The sequence below is a fragment of the Pinus tabuliformis genome, chromosome 8, assembly GCF_031772625.1.
Source record: "Pinus tabuliformis cultivar Carrire ecotype Pingquan chromosome 8, CPIR1, whole genome shotgun sequence".
NCBI classification, from domain to species: Eukaryota; Viridiplantae; Streptophyta; class Pinopsida; order Pinales; family Pinaceae; genus Pinus; species Pinus tabuliformis.
In genome coordinates, this window is record NC_142294.1 from 321,475,330 (window position 1) to 321,496,463 (window position 21,134).

Below are 21,134 nucleotides of genomic sequence, written 5' to 3' on the forward strand. Positions count from 1 at the left end.
ACACTCATCAGCTCCATCAGCTCATATGAAAGAAATCAAGAATTCAAGTATCACTCCCCTTCTGTTACACTCATCGCTCCATCAGCTCATATGAAGAAAGAAATCATGTTTTTCAGAATTAAAATGCATTGCTCAAGTGAAGAAAGAATCATCTTTCATTTTTTTCGGAATTAAAATGCATAAATCATATGCATATGTATATGCATTAATGTGAAATGGAAAGAGAAAAATAACAATTAGTGTACAGGATTCAGTCCCAAACTTTGTAGAAGCTAATGCAATGCCCATTTAATAGTTTAACATCAACTTTGGTTCCCAATTCCCATTTCTAGCGTTTTTTCCTCCACGAATCTCTGCTACGCATTCGTTCATTGGCTCCATATATAACAATTACAACAGACCAGACCAGACCAACAAACGGTGAAAATGGACGAGTTGTTTTTTTTTATGTCAAATTCATCAGATGCATAGTTTAACTAGTCATATGTTATTTTTTTACATACACCATACATTTTCCCACTACCATCTATTATTACAGGGAAGTAGCATATCCCCGGAACTGGACAACCTTTATTATACTACGCATCAAGAAATTTACTCTTCAAATTTACAATTCTAATGGTGGACAAAATACATCCCACAGCAAGAAAATTTTCAATCCTGTCTTGAAATATGATCAGAATACAGGATGGAAATTTTCAATTCTGTCTTGAAATTTGATCAGAATACCAAACTTAAGAACTCACTTCACAATATAACATGACTTGAGTACTTCTGAGGAGATAAATATCCTTCACCGCATGCACTTCCAAAGAAATAGCCTAATTGTGGCACAGTAATTCTACAGGCATTCGTATCCTTTTCCGAGCAAAAGAAAAATTATCTATTAAAATTTTGACAAAAAATTCCCTGAGCTTAAATTCTATGAAAGCAATGATGGGTTCTGGGTAAAGTACTGAAGAAGACGGTCATATAAGTTTTCCTCTATCAAATTAGCGGAAATAAACACTGGGTCTGCAGGCAAATTTGCATTATTTTGCTGAAAGAATAACCTCTGCCGCGCTTGTTGAATGAAGAAATTTTTATAAAATAAAATAAAATTTAGATTAGAAAAATATATTAAAATTAAAAGGCAAACCTGGATGATGAAAATATGATGTGTGGCATCGGTCTCCTTTATGAATGGAGTATAACCAGAACCAGAGTTTATTATTGATGTCACTGCATTCAGGAATTAAACGGTCTGTAAAAATATTTACAGATTATTGCAGACATTTGTGCATCTCTGCATTTCCTGTCAGCAATGATTGCCGGAGGCTGAGAGACCCCAAATTATTTAGAGAAACTGTTCATAGACACACAAATCGAATTTAAACCCCATGGTTGCAGAGGGATTTGAATCTCTAACCCTACAAGCACAGACAGAAACCAAAACCCCCATAATCACAGCTTGGCAGAGGCAGGAAAAAGATAGGGTTCCCGATGGGCATCAAGCTCTTCAACAACGCCCGGGAAAACTCCCAATCTGAGTTGACTGTAAATCTCCTTCTTCCAACCCCTGCCCGCCAATTTCTGAGCTTCGCCAACAGCGGCCTCCAACGTCTGAGGAGAATCCGCGAAAACAGAATCCGCGATCCCACCTTCCAGAGCCATCTGAGCACTAAACTTGCGGGCGCCCAATACCACATCCCTTAGGGTTCCGGGCGAGAGCTTGCTCCGTATGAGGGCCAGGAGACTCCTAGGAAGCTTCATCCCGACGTCGAGCTCACTCATGTAGAGCACAGAACGGTCTCCTCTCATGAACCGGTAGTCGTGCGCCAGGGCCAGAATGAAACCCCCCGCCGCAGCGTGCCCACAGATCGCGGCGATGGTGGGGACCTTAACCCTCATGAAGGCAGCCAGCAGGTTTTCGAACTTGATCCTGATTGTGCTCAAGTGGTCTTCTGGATTCTGAAATATCCATTGAAGGTCGAGGCCGTTTGAAAAGTATCTGCCCTCGTTTGTGGTCACGAGGGCCCCCGCGTCTGGGGAATCATTGACCTCTTGCAGTGCGGCAGAAATGGCATCGATGGTGGAGGGATTGAACCTGTGATCTCCCTCTCCCAACAGAGTGAGGATGTACACCCTTCCTCTCTTCTCCAGGCTGCACATAATCGCTCCAATTGGACAATCCCCAATCTACGTGCGGTGATGTGCCCGGGCCAGTCGTTCTGTTGCCTAATCCGTGCACTTTTCTAAAGGCTGCACATAATCGCTCCAATTGGACAATCCCCAATCTACGTGCAGTGATGTGCCCGGGCCAGTCGTTCTGTTGCCTAATCCGTGCACTTTGGTTTAGAAAAGGATAAAGTATCGAGCTGCAGAAATACCCGTATATACACCGTCAGAGGATATACACTGTCGTAGTTTGAGTGGTGATATTCAAAACTACATCCAGAGGATGATGTAGGCTAATTACGCCGAAGGCGTTTTTTAATGGAGGCGTTCACGGCAAGGGTTCGTAGTCTGTTCATAGCCACTTACAGGTTGCCAAGTGTCCTCTGTCTAAAACCACTTATTGTCACTGGGTGATGAAGGGATATCGGAAAACCCCTAGAAATTAAGCAGTTTCAATCTGACCTGTCTGTCCATTTGTGTGCATAATGCGTTGCATTTTAGGCAGTACTTTATTAGACTTGCCAACTATCCACGCCACGCCACGCATGACTAATCCTTGAGCAAGCTAGTTGGAGAATGGTTTGACCTATTAATAGGAAAAAATTTCTTAGGCACATCCATTGTGTTGATAAGCGCATTCTATAGACAAGTGTGAACCTTATGTATAACTATGTCCGTGATTAAAGTTAAATTTTAGCTAACATCATCCAATATAAAAATAAATAATTTGAAATAAATAATAATAATAATGAAAATAGAAAAAATTAATGTGGGAAACAAAAATGAAAATAACTATATAGATTAAAAAAACTATAATACAATTATCTCATGAGTTTACATAAAAAAAATACAATACAATTATCTCATGAGTTTAATAGTTATTTTATCATACCTTGAATTTGAATGTATCATAAATTTACCATCAACAAAAAAATTTTACCACATTAAAATTCCTAAAATTTTAAACATCTTACCAAAATCTCTACCATTTCTTAAATCAAAGTAGAAAGGTTAATTCAACACAAAGAATCCAAAATGTTACTGTAAATTTTCTTAATATTTCTTTTAATTAGTTATTTGTAAAATGAGTCTTTAAAAAGAAAACCACCATATATTAAAATCTCTATACACAAATATTTCCACGCCAAAATTGTAATATTCCAAAATATTCATTTGATGTAGTTTTATTATAAATTTTGGTATCATGCCATGTAAAAAACATCATTAAATCTAATATTAATATTGAAAGATTATATTCATATTATTATTATTATTATTAAATCTAATATTAATATTAATATATTATAATATTAATATTATTCAACTTAATAACTTTTAATTAATATAATATTTTTTTTATCATAATGATATATATTAACTCTAGATATATATGGGAGAGAAGAACAAGGACAGAGTGATAGAGGTGGAGAGATTGAGGGAAAGGGATAGAGAGATGGAGTTGGAAGGAGAGAAAGGGAGGGAAGAAGAAAGACATAGAGAGAGAAAAGTGGAGAGAGAGTGGGAGTGACAAGGAAGAGATGGAGAGAGAATGTTTATGCTTGGTGGTGAGAAAAAGAGACAAATGAAGAGAGATGGAGAGAAGGAGAGAGGGAGGGAGATAGTGATAGAGTTGGAGAGAGAGAGAGATAGAAAGAGAGAGAGAGAGAGAGTTGAGGGGGCGAGATAGAGCGAGGTGGGAGAGAAAGGGAGAAAGAGGAAGGAAGAGAGCGAGGATGTGAGAGAGAGAAGGAGAGAGGAAGGGAGAGAGAGAGGAAGGTAAGAAGAAAGACACATAGAGAGAAAGATGGAGAGAGTGAGAGGGAGTGATAACGGAGATGGAGAGAGAGGGAGGGAGGAGAGCAAGAGGGAAGAGAGGGAGAGAAGGGGAAAAGAGGGGGAGAAGGGGAAGAGAGAGAATGAGGGAGAGGAAGAGAGAGGGAGAGATAGATAGATATGCAGAAAAAATGTGTATGTTTTGGGGGTGATATAGAAAGACAACAGAGATAGAGATATAGATGGAAGGTGAAGAGAGGGAAGAAAAGAGAGATAGAGAGAGGGAGAAATAGATAAGTATGGAGAGAGAGAGAATGTGTGTTTGGGGGGTGAGATAGAGAGAAAAAGAAGGATAGATGGAGGGAGATATAGATATAGATGGAGGGAGGAGAGAGAGAAGAATATTTCTTGCCTGGATGCATTGATTTCAGTGTAGATGGTGATTTATAATCCTATTTGATTTCTTGCATTGAAGGAGATAAATTGAAATAGAGGGGAGAGGAGGAATGAAGAGAGATAAAAGGAGATGAGTGAGAGAGGGAGAGAAGGCTAAGAGAGAGAGGGAAACACAAAGATGGATGAGGAGAGAGAGAATGAGAGGAGGAGGGAGAAAGTGACAGGGTTAAAGAGAGAGATAGATGTGGAGAGAGAAAGGGATAGAGAGGAAGGACGAGACAGAGGAGGAGAGAGGAGGACAGAGGGAGGGACAGAGATGGAGTTGGAAGGGGAGAGAGGGAGGGAGAGAGAGGAGGAGAGAGGGAGAGACAAAGAGATAGAGTTGGAAGGGGAGAGAGGAGGAGAGAGGGAGAGACAAAGAGATAGAGTTGGAAGGGGAGAGAGGAGGAGAGAGGGAGAGACAAAGAGATAAAGTTGGAAGGGGAGAGAGGGAGGAAGAAGAAAGAAATAAAGAGAGATAAGTGGAGTGAGAGAGAGAGGGAGTGACAAGAGAGAAACGTAGAGAGTGTGTGTATGTTTGGGGGTGAGATAAAGAGACAAAGAATGAGAGATGGAGCGAAATATAGAATAGATGATAGATGAAGGGGAGAGAGGGAGGAGGAGAGAGGGAGGGACAAAGAGATGGAGTTGGAAGGGGAGAGAGGGAGGGAAGAAGAAAGAAAAAGAGAGAGATAAGTGGAGTGAGAGAGAGAGGGAGTCACAAGAGAGAGATGTAGAGAGTGTGTGTATGTTTGGGGGTGAGATAAAGAGACAAAGAATGAGAGATGGAGCGAAATATAGATATAGATGGAGGGGAGAAAAGGAAAATGATTTCTTACACTAGATGCATTGATTTTAACATACATTGTGATTTCTAATACTATTTGATTGCTTGCACTATATGCATTGATTTCAATGTAGATGTTGATTTTTAATGATAATTGATTGGTTGCACTAGATGCATTGGTTTCAATGTAGATGTTTATTTCTAATCCTATTTGATTGCTTGAACTAGATGCATTGGTTTTAATGTATATACTTTATAATTCTATTTGATTTCTTGCACTAGATGCATTGATTTCAGTGTAGATGGTTATTTAGAATCCTATTTGATTTCTTGCCCTAGATGTATTGATTTCATTGTAGATGGTGATTTATAATCCTATTTGATTGCTTGCACTAGATGCATTGATTTCAACGTAGACGTTGTTTTCTAATGATATTTGATTGTTTGCACTATATGCATTGATTTTAGTGTAAATGTGATTTCTAATCCTATTTGATTGCTTGCACTAAATGCATTGATTTTAGTGTAGATGTTTTCTAATTCTATTTGATTGCTTGCACTAGATGCATTGATTTCAATGTAGATGTTGATTTCTAGTTATATTTAATTGTTTGCACTAAATGTATTGATTTCAGTGTAGATGATGATTTTTTATTATATTTGATTATTGGCACTAAATGCATTGATTTCCGTGTAGATGTTGATTTATAATCTTAATTGATTGTTTGCATTAGATGCATTGATTTCAGTGTAGATGTTTTTTCTAATCATATTTGATTGCTTGCATTAGATGCATTGATTTCAATGTAGATGTTGATTTATGATTTGATGTAACTGGATGTATGATGGTACATTAATTTTAAAGTGACTGGATTAATAGTGTGATTGATTTTAGTGTAAGCACAAAAAAATTATTGACAATGTGCATTGATTTTTGTGTTATAGTAATTCAACCTATTAATATTGGAGAGCAAGAGAGAAAAGGTAAGATGTTTACTACAATAGCTCGAGTTAAATATTTGAATGGTTTATGATTTCAACTACACTTTTCATATAATTGATATGAAAATATGGCAAAACTAATAGGGGTGAAAATAAGAATAGTAGAAGAAAATAGTTTAGATTGATCACAATGAAGACTATTTGTAATTTACTACATTCTTATTATTCACATTTTTTGCCATTCAACACTATTACATTGTCACTTTGCATTCAAAATTTTTATTTCATCATTTTTCATAGTTAAAGTTATTAACAATATCTATCATCTCAACAGATTAAGGTAACTCAAGAAATTTAAAATTAAAACTACTATTCAAGATATATTTAATAATACCTGGGGGGACACTATTAAGAAATAATTAGCCGTCAAAAATTGTGATAACTAAAATTAAATGAAATGGATGTGCAATATCAATCCTCCTACAAGCTATTGACAAGATTGTCTTCCTTCTTCATCACCAACTAATTACTAATAGACAATTACATACACATATAAATATAACACAAAAATTGTAACATTCACAAACATTACCATCCAAATCCAAACACATAAACACACAAACCACTCAAAGCATCCAAACACAGACACACACAAACCACTCAAAACATCCAAACATAGATGCACAAACCATTCAAGGAAAGAAACATAGACTAAATTAAAGAACATAATTATATGGTCATTTCAGAAAAAGGAAACATAATGTAAATTTCAAAGTATGAAGTTTATCTCAAACATATACATAATAATGATAATCTAAAAATATGACATTGTGTGCCCTCAGCTGGAACCAACCTAGATCCATCTAACTCCAGATCTATCATGCACCGAGAGGGATTTGTTGAAGAATATAAGGCAATTCTATGTAATGTGATTCTTCTTGACTTGATAAAAATTTGCGGAGTCTTTTTACTTTTTCTTGTTGTTAGCTTAATCTTCTTCTTCTTATTATTAATGCATGTGTGTGTACTTCATCAAGCTACTACCAAAAACATAAGAACAAGAACATAAGATGTTGGCTCTCTGTTAGGGCCAAAACCTCTTTTCTCTGAGAGGAAAACCCTTTAGTAAGTTTCTCTTATTGAAGTTTCTTATTGATCAATTCCAAACCCTAGACCCTTGACAAGAATATCCTCCAAGCACAAGTCAAATCCTTCCTTCTTCCTGCACTTTGTTTCTCAGCACTTCGTCCTCCTTCTTCCTATTCCGCTCTCCATATTTTAGCCATTTTACTCTGGATTTCTGTTTCCAGAGGATCTCTTCTTGCTTTCTTCTTTCATCCAGTTGATTCTGAAGGTTCTGTTCTTTTTTGACCAAAGTTTCTGTCCTTCCTTCAGTAATTATTTTTTGTTGAATTTCCATCATTTCTTGTGCTAGAGCTCTTTGGGCTTGAAAGATATTTCCAAAGGTCATTTGATTCCATTGCTTGATATGTGCTTTGAGATGTTTGAGCCGTTGTTGAAGTTGATACATTTTTTAACCTTTTGGGGGTATGAAACTTTTCCAAACGGAGATGACCATATTACTGAAATCCGGGTGGGTAAGCCAAAATGCTTCAAAGCGGAAGGGTCTCCTTGTGGAGTTGCCAGGTCTTTTCCATTGCAGAGATATGGGCTAGTGATCTGACCCAGAAAGAGGCAGTAAAATATCCTCATACATGAATTGCATTGTCAGATAACAAGAAGCGATCCAGCCGCGAGGCAATTTGCTGCGAGCCTGATCTTTTATTGTTCCAGGTGTACACTCCATTGTTAAACGACAGATCGATGAGCCAGTTATTTTGTATGAAGTCCTTGAAGTGGTTGCTTTCCATGTCTAGTCTAACCCGGCCTCCATTCTTTTCTTCAAGTTTAGTGATCATATTGAAGTCACCCCCTGTAATCCAAAGAGGATGGGCTCTAGTGGAGTTGATCCTAGCAATTGTGTTTAACAATGCCACTTTGTTCGCTGCATCTTGAGGGAAATATACATTAGTGAGATGTCCATGAATATTGGTCCCAATAATATGAAAAGTTGCTTGAATGAGATTATGATTCGCATGAAAATCAGTGAGCGAAATAGCTTGTGTATCCCATGCTATTGCCAGTCCCCCTGAAGCTCCCGAAGCGTCCACTGCTACTGACTGGCTTCCTGGCCAGGCTTTTGAGAGAATGGTGCCTAGGGTATCACTGTTACATTTTGTCTCTTGCATGAAGAAAATTTGAGGTTTCTCCTGTTGTATCATGTTTTTGATCATTCTGTACTTCACAGGGCTATTTAACCCTCTTAAGTTCCAAGATGTGAGCTTCATGGTTCAAGGTTGGGTAGCGGCCTGTAGTACTTTGTTAACTTGGAATATCTTCCTGACTCCACCAACATTTCACCAATGATGATGGTTCTTTGCAGATCTGTCTTTCTTCCTCGTTTCTTGGTATCTTTGGGGATGTTTTTCCCATCCCATTGATTGCCCAGTTGGATCCCTAAAGTTCGCTGTTGTTGTGCTCTAGAAAGGATTACCTCCAAACTTTCTAGTTGTCTATCTGGGATTTTATCAAACTCTTTCCTTCTGCAGGCTTGCTCAAGGCTGAATATATTCAGATCCCCAATGTCAATACTTTCAGGTTCCTCTTCCATATGTTTGGGCTCACTGCTTTCTACTACTACGTCATTTGAATGAATTGGTTCTTGGAGAAAGATATCCATTTCCATTCCATTGTACCTCAATTCAGATTCCTTGGTGGGCTTGGATGTTGGGCTAGTCAGGGTCTGAGATGGCTTCGGGTCTTTCCTTTGGTCTGAGGGTTGGATTACCAAAGATGGCTTGAGTATATCTTCGATGTGGGTGGAGGGATCAGAGTCATTCAAAGCTGATTGAGCTAAGATATCAAAGTTGTTGCTAGTGGAGGGTAAGGTTGAATTGGCTGTGGGATTTTTGGATCCTGAAGCAGACTTTTTGTGGTGCTTTTTCCGGGAGTTGACTTTAGTAAATCCTTCCTCATCCGTTTTTCTGAGGTGGTGTTGGTTTTGGGGTTTACATTTAGGGGGCAATCACGAAAAAGATGACCATGTGCATGGCATTTTCTGCATCTAAAAGGAACATGTTCATAGTCTAAAGGCTGAATCCATTCAAAATCATCGTGATATAGACTTACCGAGTCCAGGAGTGCCTTGTCTAGATGCATGTAGACACAGATGCGAGCATAGGAAGTATACCTTCTTAGTTTCATTTCTTCGGCTATCTTTATGAAGTCGCCCAAACCATTTCCAATGTCTTTTAGTGATTCTTCATCCCAGTACTCTAATGGAAGGGAATACAGGTGGATCCAAACAAGTGCCCAGCTAAAATCCTCTCTGTTCGGATTGAATCTTTCTATCCAGTCTCTAAGATACAAGCTTGCGGAGTTGAAGAAGTAGGGGCCGCCATCTAGGACTTTGTTACGGTCTTCTATGCAGTTGAAGACAGCCGTAAAGAAGCCTTTAGGTCCGAGTTGCAGGGTGACATGTCCTTTAGGTTTCCATTTGGCCGCAACCCATCCCTGCAGGGCTTTCTCTGTCGGCCAAAAGCCGATAAATTTCCCTATGAGAGCGTGGTCCTTCATAAATTGGATTTGGGCATTGATCCAGTGACCAGGTAGTTCTATCTTGGGTCGCTCTGCTGCAATAGGTTTGCAGGTGGCCGAGGTAGCTTTGGGGACCTCTCTGTTCAATGTCGGATTGTCTTGCTGCTGAGTCTGAGGCAGTGCCTCCGTGTCCTGTGGTGATTTTTGTTTCCCTTGCTCTACTGGGTCAGTCTGCTTTGCAGTGCTGATGGGCTGTACCATGTCAAAATCCTTTTCAGTCCCATTGCGAATCCATGCCTCATCACTGCCGCTAGGGGGAGGCGTCGCATCCCCCCTGGAAGGGGATCCATAGTAGTGGATCTGATTGCTGAGTAGTGCAGTTTCCAGAGATGCTGAGTTTCTGTAGTTCTGTCATTGTTCAGAGAGAATCAGATGCTGCAGAGCTTACCCGAAACCCTAAGCTGCAGAGCTTCCAGGCCGGACCATCAAAAGATTCGCATCATATATATATATATATATATATATATATATATATATATATATGTATATATATATATATATATATATGTATATATATATATATATATATATATATGTATATATATATATATATATATATATATATGTATATATATATATATATATGTGTATATATATATATATGTATATATATATATCTATATATATATATATGTATATATATATAGATATATATATATATTAGAGAATACATATATAAATTTAATTTACATAATATTAATAAGTTGATTTAAATATTAATAAATATATGAATAGAAATAGGAAAGAGGGGAGGATTAAAAAGGTATTAAGGGTACGAGATGAACAGATTAAAATAAGGACTAAGAGATCATATATAAGGAAGAAGTAAAGGGAAAAAGGGAGTGGGGGGCAAGAAGGAAGTAAAGAAGAGAACGGGAAGGGCAGACTACTAAGCGAGGTGGTGGATAATGGGTTTCTTAGAATAACTTAATTTATAACTATCTTCTCTATTAAAGTTGTTGGTGTGTTTTTCTATTTTTAGGGCTTACTTAATGATTCTAGAGTTGTGAAACAGGTCAAGCATAAGGATCCTAAATTAATTAAAACTTATCAGATGCTTAGAATTGTAAGAGTGCTCGGTAGTGGCAATCTTCGAAAGGTGAAGATGATTGGTATCAACAATATGTTCTTAAAGGCGAACTTTGAAGGGACGCCTAGTCTAACCAACATATGACTTCCCACAGGAACAGGTAATCTGGTAATTTGTCATTTAATTAATAATTCATATTAATTCTTTACCTTTACCATCTTCTCTTAACAATTATTTTATTATTTTTACATTATTTCTTAATGGCTAATTGGTAAACCCTCTCTATTTAAGGTTTCAAAGAACTCGTTTTTAATCATTCAATTATCTGGTCTCTGGTGATGGATGGGGTGTCCACCCGAAATGTTGGACAAGATTGTGTGTATATTTCCACACGTTGTAATCATGTTGATGTAAGTTTCTAGATATATGTTGTGTGCAAGTTTAAACCTGCACACAACATACATCCAGAAACTTACATCAATATTCCTCCACACAATTCTATCTCGAAAATTCTTTCAATTTATAATTAAGTATTTATTAATATTAATTATTAATTTTAAGAGGATTCTTTCAATTTATTATTCATCTGAAGCAAATGTTTTGGTCAAAGAGAGTATATAAATATTTATTAGAAACTAATGTTTTGGTCAAGAATCTTTAAACACGTCACTCTGCAACCTTTTTTATATAAGTAGTTATATTCTTTATCTACAAATTAAATATGTAGTATTTACTGAAATTTTTAAATTAAGGATTAAGATATTAATAGTTTCTTTTTAAGAAGATGAAAATGAGTAATTCATTGTTCTTTGTTCACTGACAAAATGTGATGTATTGTTCCTTGCAACTTAGCAAGAAGCAGTGATCTCTCTCTACATCTTACCACAGAGTGACGACCTTCCTAGGCTTTTAGATTTGGTCTTTTCCTTGGAGACTAGTTTGAGAGAGTTTGACTACCTCATCTAATGGTCTTGGGAACTTGTATTAGACTTTGAGTTCACCATGACCTAGGGGTGTTGGTTCATCCTCTAACATCCTCACCAATTCTATTAAAGAATCCATTCCTACGGGAGAGTAGACATAGAGAGTACACATTTAACCTACGTGCAACCAAATCACAAACAAAAAGACATTCGTGAGTGTTGGCATTATGACAAATGTATTGTCCTTGATGGAACCCTACTTGTTGAAGTTTGTAAATATGATGATAACTGGATGATTTTACAAGCTAGTACATATGTGACAGAGAGTTTGGACAAAGGCATGGCAATCTAGAGACAAAAGAATGATGAAGGTGATGTTTTGATAAATACAGGCGGGTTCTATGAAGAAAAATCGTGTACAAACGTAGGTGTGAAGATGAGAAATCGCGTACAGTTTCCACTTCATGGTATCTTAAATGTCAGGGATCTTTACCATGGTATTGACCCATAGTAATGAGCGTGGAAACAGATATTTGATCCCATCCAGGAATACCATAAGCATTACTAAGGATTTGAATCGTGGTATTGAATAAGGCCTAAGATATATAAGGAGATGAATATCAAAGTGTTAAGTGTGCAAGTAATGGGCTATTGATGAATTGCTTGATCTGAAATAAGGTTGCACAAGGAATGTGACGTGGGATCAGATTTTTAGATATGAAATGACTATACATTGAATAATCTGCTTATGGGTTGTTTTGATTTGTGATGATAATGTTTTGACGTGTGTTTGTTACTATGTATCGTTTGACTGAAGTTTTTTTGTCCATCGAAGGTATGACTCAATAATTACATATCTGTACACAGGTTTTCTATAGAAAAAGTGCATACATACGCGATCAGATTCTGAGTAGTAGTGTATCGATTCTGCAGTATGAAAATATCTGTACGTGGGTATCAAATATGAAAGACATGTACATACATGAAAGTGTTTTGTAAGGGTAGTGTGCATATGCTAGGGTTTCTGAAGTATGTTCAGTTAATGATGTTTGATCATTCTTGTTGTGAAATTTGTTGTCTATTGATGAGGTCTTCTTCATAATAATATGTATGTGATAGTTCTAGTGAAGTTGAATGTTTTATGAATGAAATATTGAACTATATTGATGCTAGTATGTAATGATCTGTAAGTACTTCAGAGATCTATGATGAAGGATATATGTGTCTGTGATTGATTTCAGTAGTGTAGTGTTTCAGTCTGAAGGATCAGTGTTTTTGAGATCTGTACACAGGTTCGATTAAGGAAAAATGTGTATACATTTGTATTATACATAACAATAGCGTATACATTTTGACATATTATTGATCAGGGTTTGTAGTGGCAACAATTGGTTTCAGTGATAGATAATAGTGTATGGCTTGATGATTGACAGTGCATTCACATGATCTATTTTGGTTTAGTTTGATTAGTTGCAATGAGATTTAATAATTGATCTATCTTAGTTGATTTAGGGATTTGATGATGGTAGTGGTTCCATTTGAAAAATTGATTAAAGGTGGCCTACAGGTGGTAATGTTTTGATCAGGTGGATCCAGTTTGAAATATTATGAAAAGTGATCCACAAGGAATTGAAGATAAGGGCGTTGTATCTCCCTTCCAGTTGGTGTTGGAGAATGAGAGAAGGTTGTAGCCTTCTGCAGATGGTTTCGATCGTACTTGTATGATTCTATGCCAGTACAAGATTGTAAAGAATATTTTTTTTTAAAGAAGAAGACAAAGACAACAACAACGATGGTTTTTTCTCACATTGGGTTTCCACCTAAAATCCTGGTGTTCATATGTGATGATTTATTTTGTTCTTACTTCACTTGATTATTGTTTAATTAATGGATAATAAAGGATGATACACTGGTTCACATTAAAATGATGAAGTATTAATTGAAAAGATAGCTAACTAGTTATATGTTGGTTGTCTGCATAACAGTAGCGTACATACACAAGTTTATCTCATTAAAGTCGTGTACATAAATCTGAATAGAAAAGTAGAAGTTCAATTAAGTTTTAAAATACTTATTCACCCCCCCCCCCTTCAGTATTTTTCTTAACAATTGGTATCAGAGCAGGTCCTTCAAAATAATCTTGATCGCTTGAAGGAAGATTCATCAAGATGAGAAACCAAGAGGGAGAAACATCCATATGACCACCATTGTTTAATGGATCCAATTTGGTTTTCTGGAAGGTCAGAACAAGAGCTTACCTACAGCCACTTGGAGCTGATGTTTGGGGAGTCATTGAAGGAGGCTATCAGTATCCATCTGCCATTCCCACAGATGAAGCAGAAAATAAAAAGTATGAGACCAATGAAAAAGTTGTCAATGCTCTATTAGGAAGCTTGGAAGAATCATAATTTGTCAAATTCATGTAGCTGAATACCACAAAATCTATATGGGACAAGATCATCCAAAGTTATGAAGGTGACACCAAGGTAAAGAGTGCCAAACTTCAAACATTTAGAATTCAATATGAAACTCTCAGAATGCATAATGACGAAAGCATTGCAAGTTTCTTTCTTAGAGTAGATGAGATCATTAATTCAATGAGAAATCTTGGTGATGAAGTAAAATAATCATCTTTGGTTGAGAAAATCTTAAGATCTCTAACACCAAAATTCGATTCAAAAGTCTCTGCCATTGAAAAAATGTAGGATTTGAAGAACCTTACTATTGAACAACTTCATGGGATTCTAATAGCCTATGAAATGAGAAAAGGGTGTCCCTCATATATCAGAGAAGTTGCATTCAAGGCTAATTCTAAAGGAAAATAAAAGGAGGAACTTAAGGAACCAGGTTATGTATCAGATGAAGAAGAGGCAAACTTCATGAAGAAACTTCAAGTAGGTACTGGAAGATTCAGAGGTAAGCTTCCCTTCAAATGTTTTTCTTGTGGAAGAGTTGGTCACTATGCTGCTAAATGTCCTTATAGAGAAAATCATGAGAAAGGGAAAAATTCAGCAAAAGTAAATTTTAGAGGAAAGTTCGAAAACAAAAGAAGTTTCTACACTCATGAAGATAATGATGGTCTTTAAAATGGTAAAGAAGGTGAGTCTGATCAAGAATATCAATTACTTATGGCATTTGAAGATAAATGTATTGATGAGTCTGATGATGTTTTTATGGATTCCTTAGAAGAAAATGATAATTTCATTGAAGAAATAACTCAACTTAAAATTCGTTTGGAAGAAGCTAAATTAGCAGAAGAAGCTCTAAAGAAACAAATCCTAGAAAAGGAGAAGCATAATGAAAAGTTAGAACTAGAAATAGTAAGTCTAAGGAAGGAACTCGGGAAAAAAAGGTCTAAATCTTAGGTTTTCTAAAGGATCTAAAACCTTAGATGAAATCATCAAAGTGCATTGCTCTCCTATCATAAAAACAGGTCTTAGATATAGTGGATAATCATCAAAGGCTGTAAATCCTTCTGAAACAGGTACATGAAGCTATCTCAATGTAGTAAAAGGAAGCAGTCAACAAAACTCCAGCTATCAACAAAAGAATAAAGGATCAAATACTTCTGAGGTAAATATCCCTTACTACAATCAAAGGGAAATCTACACAAGAAGGTACTATACTTCTAGAAACTTCTACTTTGATGATCAATGCTTCACTTGTCATAATTTTGATCATAAGGTTGCTCAGTATGTTGTTTATAGAAATATCATGACTAGAGAAGAAAGAAAGCAAAAGAATGAGATTGGGATAAAGAAATTCTATTTCAATACTTTCTCACCTCTTCAAGATGAAATTTAATATTCCTTTTGCAATAAATTTGGGCATAAAGAATCTGAATGCAGAAGAAAAATGTGATCAACACCTCAAAATGAACAAAAAGCAATAACATCAAATGTATGGAAAAAAAAGACCATGGAATCTAAAAACTGTGGTCTAGGTTTATATGCAGGAGATCAAGAAAATTTGTGGTAAATTGAGAGTGGAAGCTCAAATAATATGAAAGGTGATAAAGATAAGTTTATGTCCTTTAATGAAATAACAAAAGAAAAGAATGTAACCTTTGGAAATAATCCACCTGCTGCTATCAAAGGAAAATGAATTGTTTTGATGAAAGAAAAGGTTAAAGTTGGACATGTTTTGTTTGTTGATGGATTAAAACATAACTTTTTGAGCATTATTCAGATGTGTGACCAAGGACATGAGGTTATTTTTAGATCAAACAATTGTGTGGTTCAGAATCTTGATACATGTAAGATCATAATAAAGGGGACAAGAACTTCTAGTAATGTCTATGTCTTGGAAGGTGGTCTAGAAAAATGTTACTTAAGCAAAGCAGAAGAAAGTTGGATATGACACAAAAGATTGGGACATCTAAGCTTCACTCAAACACATAAGTCAAGCAAGCTAGGAGTTGTTCATGATTTACCTAACATCTCTCTACTAGAAAGTACCATGTGCAAATCATGTCAATTCGGTAAGCAAACCAGGGTTCAGTTCAATGCCAAAGAAGGTTCCGCAAGTAAGCCACTTGAAATTATTCATACTAATTTGTGCGGGCCTATGAGGAAAAATTCACATCGAGGAGAAAAATATTTCATCTTATTCATTGATAACTTTACTAGAATGTGTTGGATTGGCTTATTAAAACATAAAGATGAAACATTTGATAAATTTAAAGTATTCAAAGATTTAGTAGAGAATGATTTATATTTAAAAATCAAATGTCTTAGATATGTTAGGGGAGGATAATTCATATCAGATGAATTTTTCGACTTCTGTGAACAACATGGCATCAAGAGGAAATTTTATATAGCTAGAACTCCTCAACAAAATGTGGTGGCAGAAAGAATGAACAGAACAATTCAACAAATGGCATGTGCCATGCTTGATGAGTCTGGGACACCTCATAGTTTTTGGGGAGAAGAAACACATACACTTATGGCTATTCTCAACAAAGCCCATGTCTTTGTAAACATTTATAAGACTCCTCATGAACTTTGGTTCGGTAATCCTCCAACTATCAATTATTTTACAATCTTTGGAAACAAATGTTACATAAAGAATAATGATGATAAGCTTTGAAAGTTTGAAGTTATAGCAGATGAAGGAATTCTACTTGGATACCCCTCTAGAAGTAAAGGATATAAATGCTACAATAAAATACTTCAAAAGATTGTTGAATGTATTAATGCTGTGATCGATCAAGCATGCACAAGTACCAAAAGGGAAGCACTTGTAACAACCCTGGTGAAAATTCCATATAATAAAAGTTAAAAACAATAACCACAGATGAATGGCACACTTATTCCAAGCTGAATGTTGGGCATGACATCCTATTGTGTGTTCATTTGGTTGTTTATGGCTAAGGAAATTGGCAAAGGCAATGGCGAAGGCTTTGGAAAGGAAAAATGGCATTTTTAACACATTTATTTATGAAAACAATGGAAACTAGGAGAAAAAGGAGGTGAAAGGTCATAGGTTGCATGTGAGGAGGAAAATGAAGGAAAATAATGGAAAATGAAGAAAATAGAGGCCTCATTCATAAAAAGGCTTCTGAGGATCAGTTGGTAACCATTTGTCAGTTTAGTTTTGGAAATCTTTCATTATTATCTCTCTCCCTCATACTCTTGGACAGAGTTTTCTTGGAGCACTTTGGCATTGGATCAAGAAAGGCAAAGAAGGTAAGAGGAAGCAAAGATCAAGCAGGGAAAGGCTGGATCAAGCAGCTACAAAAGGCTTCATTATAGGTATCAACTTGCATGTGTATTTTCCTTGCTAGATTTGGCATGCACGGGATTGCATGTGTTTATTTTATACCATGGCATGGGTTTTGCCAGGTGTGATAGTATTTTCAGCCTAGCCTTGCAATTTCTTGATAGCTTTGATGAGATGGGTTCTCTCATACGGTTTATGTGGGATGCCCGAATTGGATTTGAAGCCAAGTGGGGTGGATCTCTGAATTAACAAACACATGGTGGTGGTGGTCCCTGAACCAGATTGAGGATGCATGAAGCCACTGGCCTAGTAACCCCTGAACTGGACTGTGGGTTGCGGTAAATCCAGATTGTGTGCCTTGGTGGGCCTAAGAATCCTTGCTGGTGAATGGCGGGATATACAGTAAATCCAAGAGGTGGATTTTCTCTCTATTGGGCCTAGTGATTTCGGGATGGAATGCACAGTAAATCCTGGAGAGTACATCTTGGCATAGGGCCTAGTGATCCTTGGATCAAACTGCGGATGCACGGTAAATCTTGAGAGACTAGGAGGCACTCAAATTCCTCACGATGTAGGTGGAGAACTCTGGTGGCATCCACATTGATTGGTGTTTTTGATGTGTTCTATGAGTCCACATTCATGCTTGGAATATGGCATGGGGGTGATTGGCTGAAGAGAGACTTGGCTCAGCCAATCTATGCTCGGGTGGAATGTGGTAGTCCCATCTGTTAGTTCTTTTATTGATTAATGAGAAATTCATTCCATTTATTTTCATGTGTAAATGTAGTAGTGTATATATGGATTTTGATGGCTTATATTCTTATTGTATTTATGTTCCTATTATGTTGGTTATATGTACATTTTATGGCAGCAACTATGTTTGGCTCTCAGCATGTTTTTACTTGTATTTGAATGGATATTGTATCTATGACCTAATAAGTGATAAGGCAACAAAAGACACGAGGAAACAATGGTTCATGGTGATTCTCAGATAAGTATGAGATCCCTACACTTAATTCTGTTGTTTACACCTGTAGGTTACATATTGAAAATATGTTGTAGGGGTTGGGTTAAGGTCTTGATCAGCTATTTACTTTTGCATCATTATTTCCCTGTACTAAATTACTTGATTCTGAGCTTTCATTCCATTCTGGGCAGTGGCCTGGGACATAGGCTTGAAAAAATGGCTTAATCCTCGGGGTCGCTGGCACAAAACTGGAAGGTTGGGTCCACAGTCACTGGCAGACAGGAATATGAGAGTGACTTTAGGTCTCTGGTCACCCTCTTTCCTGTAGCATGAGAGTGACTATGGCCTAAGAGGTCCAAAACAACAGTGAGACCCAGGGAAAAGTTGTCTGAGTTGCTGACTTGTCTCCTGAGGGTTTTGTTGATGGTGTTGGATGACTGTGTGTTATGTTCTGTCGATTCTGTTTCCTTAAGGTCACCTAGGAGGTTGAATCTGATCATAATAGCCTCTCATCTCATGTTTACCCGAGTTGGCATGGTTGCTTGGGTCGATGTGGGAGAAGGGTGTTATAGAGTGGTATTAGAGCATGGTTCAACTCTCGAACTGGATGGGTTGAATGTGTTAGTCATGCATGCATGTCAGTTTTATGTGTGTCTCTTACACTTACATACTTGTTGCATTTGCTTAATGATGGATTAGGGTTGTAGTATGGTTATCATGGATAATTTGATGTTGATTTCGTGAAGAGTATTTGACATGAGTATGTGACTGACTGTATATGGTTATTTGTCGCTTACATGTTGATTTTATGTCGCCTACTTAAATCCTTGTATGTTAGGTTACATTTTGAATATTTTGATTACATGCATCAGTCTTGTAGATTGATTGCAAGAACTAATCGATTATGTTTGACTACATGCGTTTATGTGTATTTGTAGTTGGCTAGGCATTGTTTATGCATATTATCGGTTGCATGTAGCAATGTGTATAATGGAGTAATGGTTGTTGTCACACATGAGGTCATAACTGGATCCTAGTTAGAGTGATGTTTATGAGTTGATACATTTACTTGTGTATGTCGATATGCTGTCATGATCATGTTATACATGTATCGTGTTGATTTGGTGATCTTGCAGACAAGGTATCCTCCACGAGCTATACTAAGGTACATTGGTTTATTGTGATTTGGTTTATCTGACATATTATGCATTGTAGGAAGAGAAAGAGACCAAATGGCTAACAAGGTGGTAGACTACGTAGAATATACCTATGCATCAGATGAGTAGCGTGGTGTGGGGCATATTTTTTATTTGGCCGCTACATTGAGAATTTTGAAGGAAGAGATAAGGATTTGTAAGGCGGATAATAACAGGAGCATACAGGGACAAGATAAGCAGGCGGAGGTGAATGCTATACTTCTTCAGAGTTTGTCGGACTTGCAGCGAAAAGGGCCGCTTCGGATCAGCCATGCACATGAGGATGAGACTAATGGAGCATATGGCAGTAGATCTCCTGGTAGACACGGGTCGGATAGATATGACATAGTGAGAGATGTCAGGTTGTTGGAAACTCTGGAAAGGAGGGGCAATGAGTACATGTATTATTCTAGTTTTGGTTTTGATAGACATCATGATCATCATCACTATCATCCTTACATGAGGAATGATAGGGGATACTTTCCAGATGAATTCAAGAAAGCAAAGCCACCTACTTTTGATGGAGATGTGAAGAAGCCGGAATATGCAGAGGCTTGGATACTTGGGATGAACAAATTCTTTGAGTTGCATGAGTACACAGATAACATGAAGGCCCAGATAGTTATCTTCAGCTTGAAAGGTAAAGTAGACATCTGGTGGAAAGATGTTAAGCGGGTTAGAGACATCAGGACATATGACTTGAGTTGGCGAGATTTCAAAGGCCTTTCTAGGAAGAAATACTTGTCAGAAAGGTACTACGATAGTAAGGCTAAAGAATTCTATAAGTTAAAGATGGTATCAATGACAGATGAAGAATACATGACCAAGTTGATATGAAATCTTGGGAAAACTTTTTAATGCTATGCAAACTCCCTCATAAGTTAAAATATGTTTAGGATCGTCTCATTTTAATCAGGTGTACAAGGGTTTAGGCATCAAGTTTCATATGTATTTAGAGTATGATTTAATGAGTTAATTAGTTGATTAAATGACATGAACATCAAGTAAAATTGTAGACATAATACACAACAAACTCACAACACAAAATTGATCAAGGAGTTCACCCTCCAGTACTGGGCTACATCTCCCAGGACCTCCATCAATGGTTAGGCCCTCTTTGAAATTATTGGTAAATGTATGATTACAAGCATCTTATACACCCAAATGACTCTAAAAATTGTACCATTGGGTTAAGAAGACCCAAAAACCCCAAAAATGACTTTTAGATCTCTGAAAACTGACTCTGGTCGAACTATGTTGGACCTCCTCCACTAGTGGCCCGGGGCTTCATCAACTTAAACATGGGAATATCATGCATATAATTTTCCTTTGCCTCTCCAACCTACACCAATGAGTTCAGAATATCGAAATCATCTAGAATTGACTATACATTTTTTTAAATTGGTCGAAATCTGAGTGATCTAGCCTCTTTTCCAGTTTAGCCTAGAAAACCTTCTCTAAAACTAGAAAGACTCCAGTTAAGTCTGCAAAGTTTGGTGGTAGGCCCGAATTTGGTGGCTTCACCATAAATTCTGCCAAATTAAAA

The 21,134-nt window shown here is 36.9% G+C and overlaps 1 protein-coding gene and 1 pseudogene across 1 annotated transcript; both read right to left on the reverse strand.

Annotated features, from left to right (window-relative positions):
* Positions 1 to 1,190: 1,190 nt before the first annotated feature.
* On the reverse strand, positions 1,191 to 2,414 carry LOC149235439 (enoyl-CoA delta isomerase 1, peroxisomal pseudogene; annotated as a pseudogene).
* A 5,389-nt stretch (positions 2,415 to 7,803) lies between these two features.
* LOC149235440 (uncharacterized) lies at positions 7,804 to 8,442 on the reverse strand. The gene has a single exon (XM_089368550.1). The coding sequence runs from the start codon at positions 8,440 to 8,442 to the stop codon at positions 7,804 to 7,806; it is 639 nt and encodes a 212-aa protein (XP_089224676.1).
* Between the last annotated feature and the right edge of the window lie 12,692 nt (positions 8,443 to 21,134).

Coding starts and splice junctions, on each gene's coding strand:
- LOC149235440 (XM_089368550.1), bottom strand. CDS start 8,442: ATGAAGCTCACATCTTGGAACTTAAGAGGGTTAAATAGCCCTGTGAAG.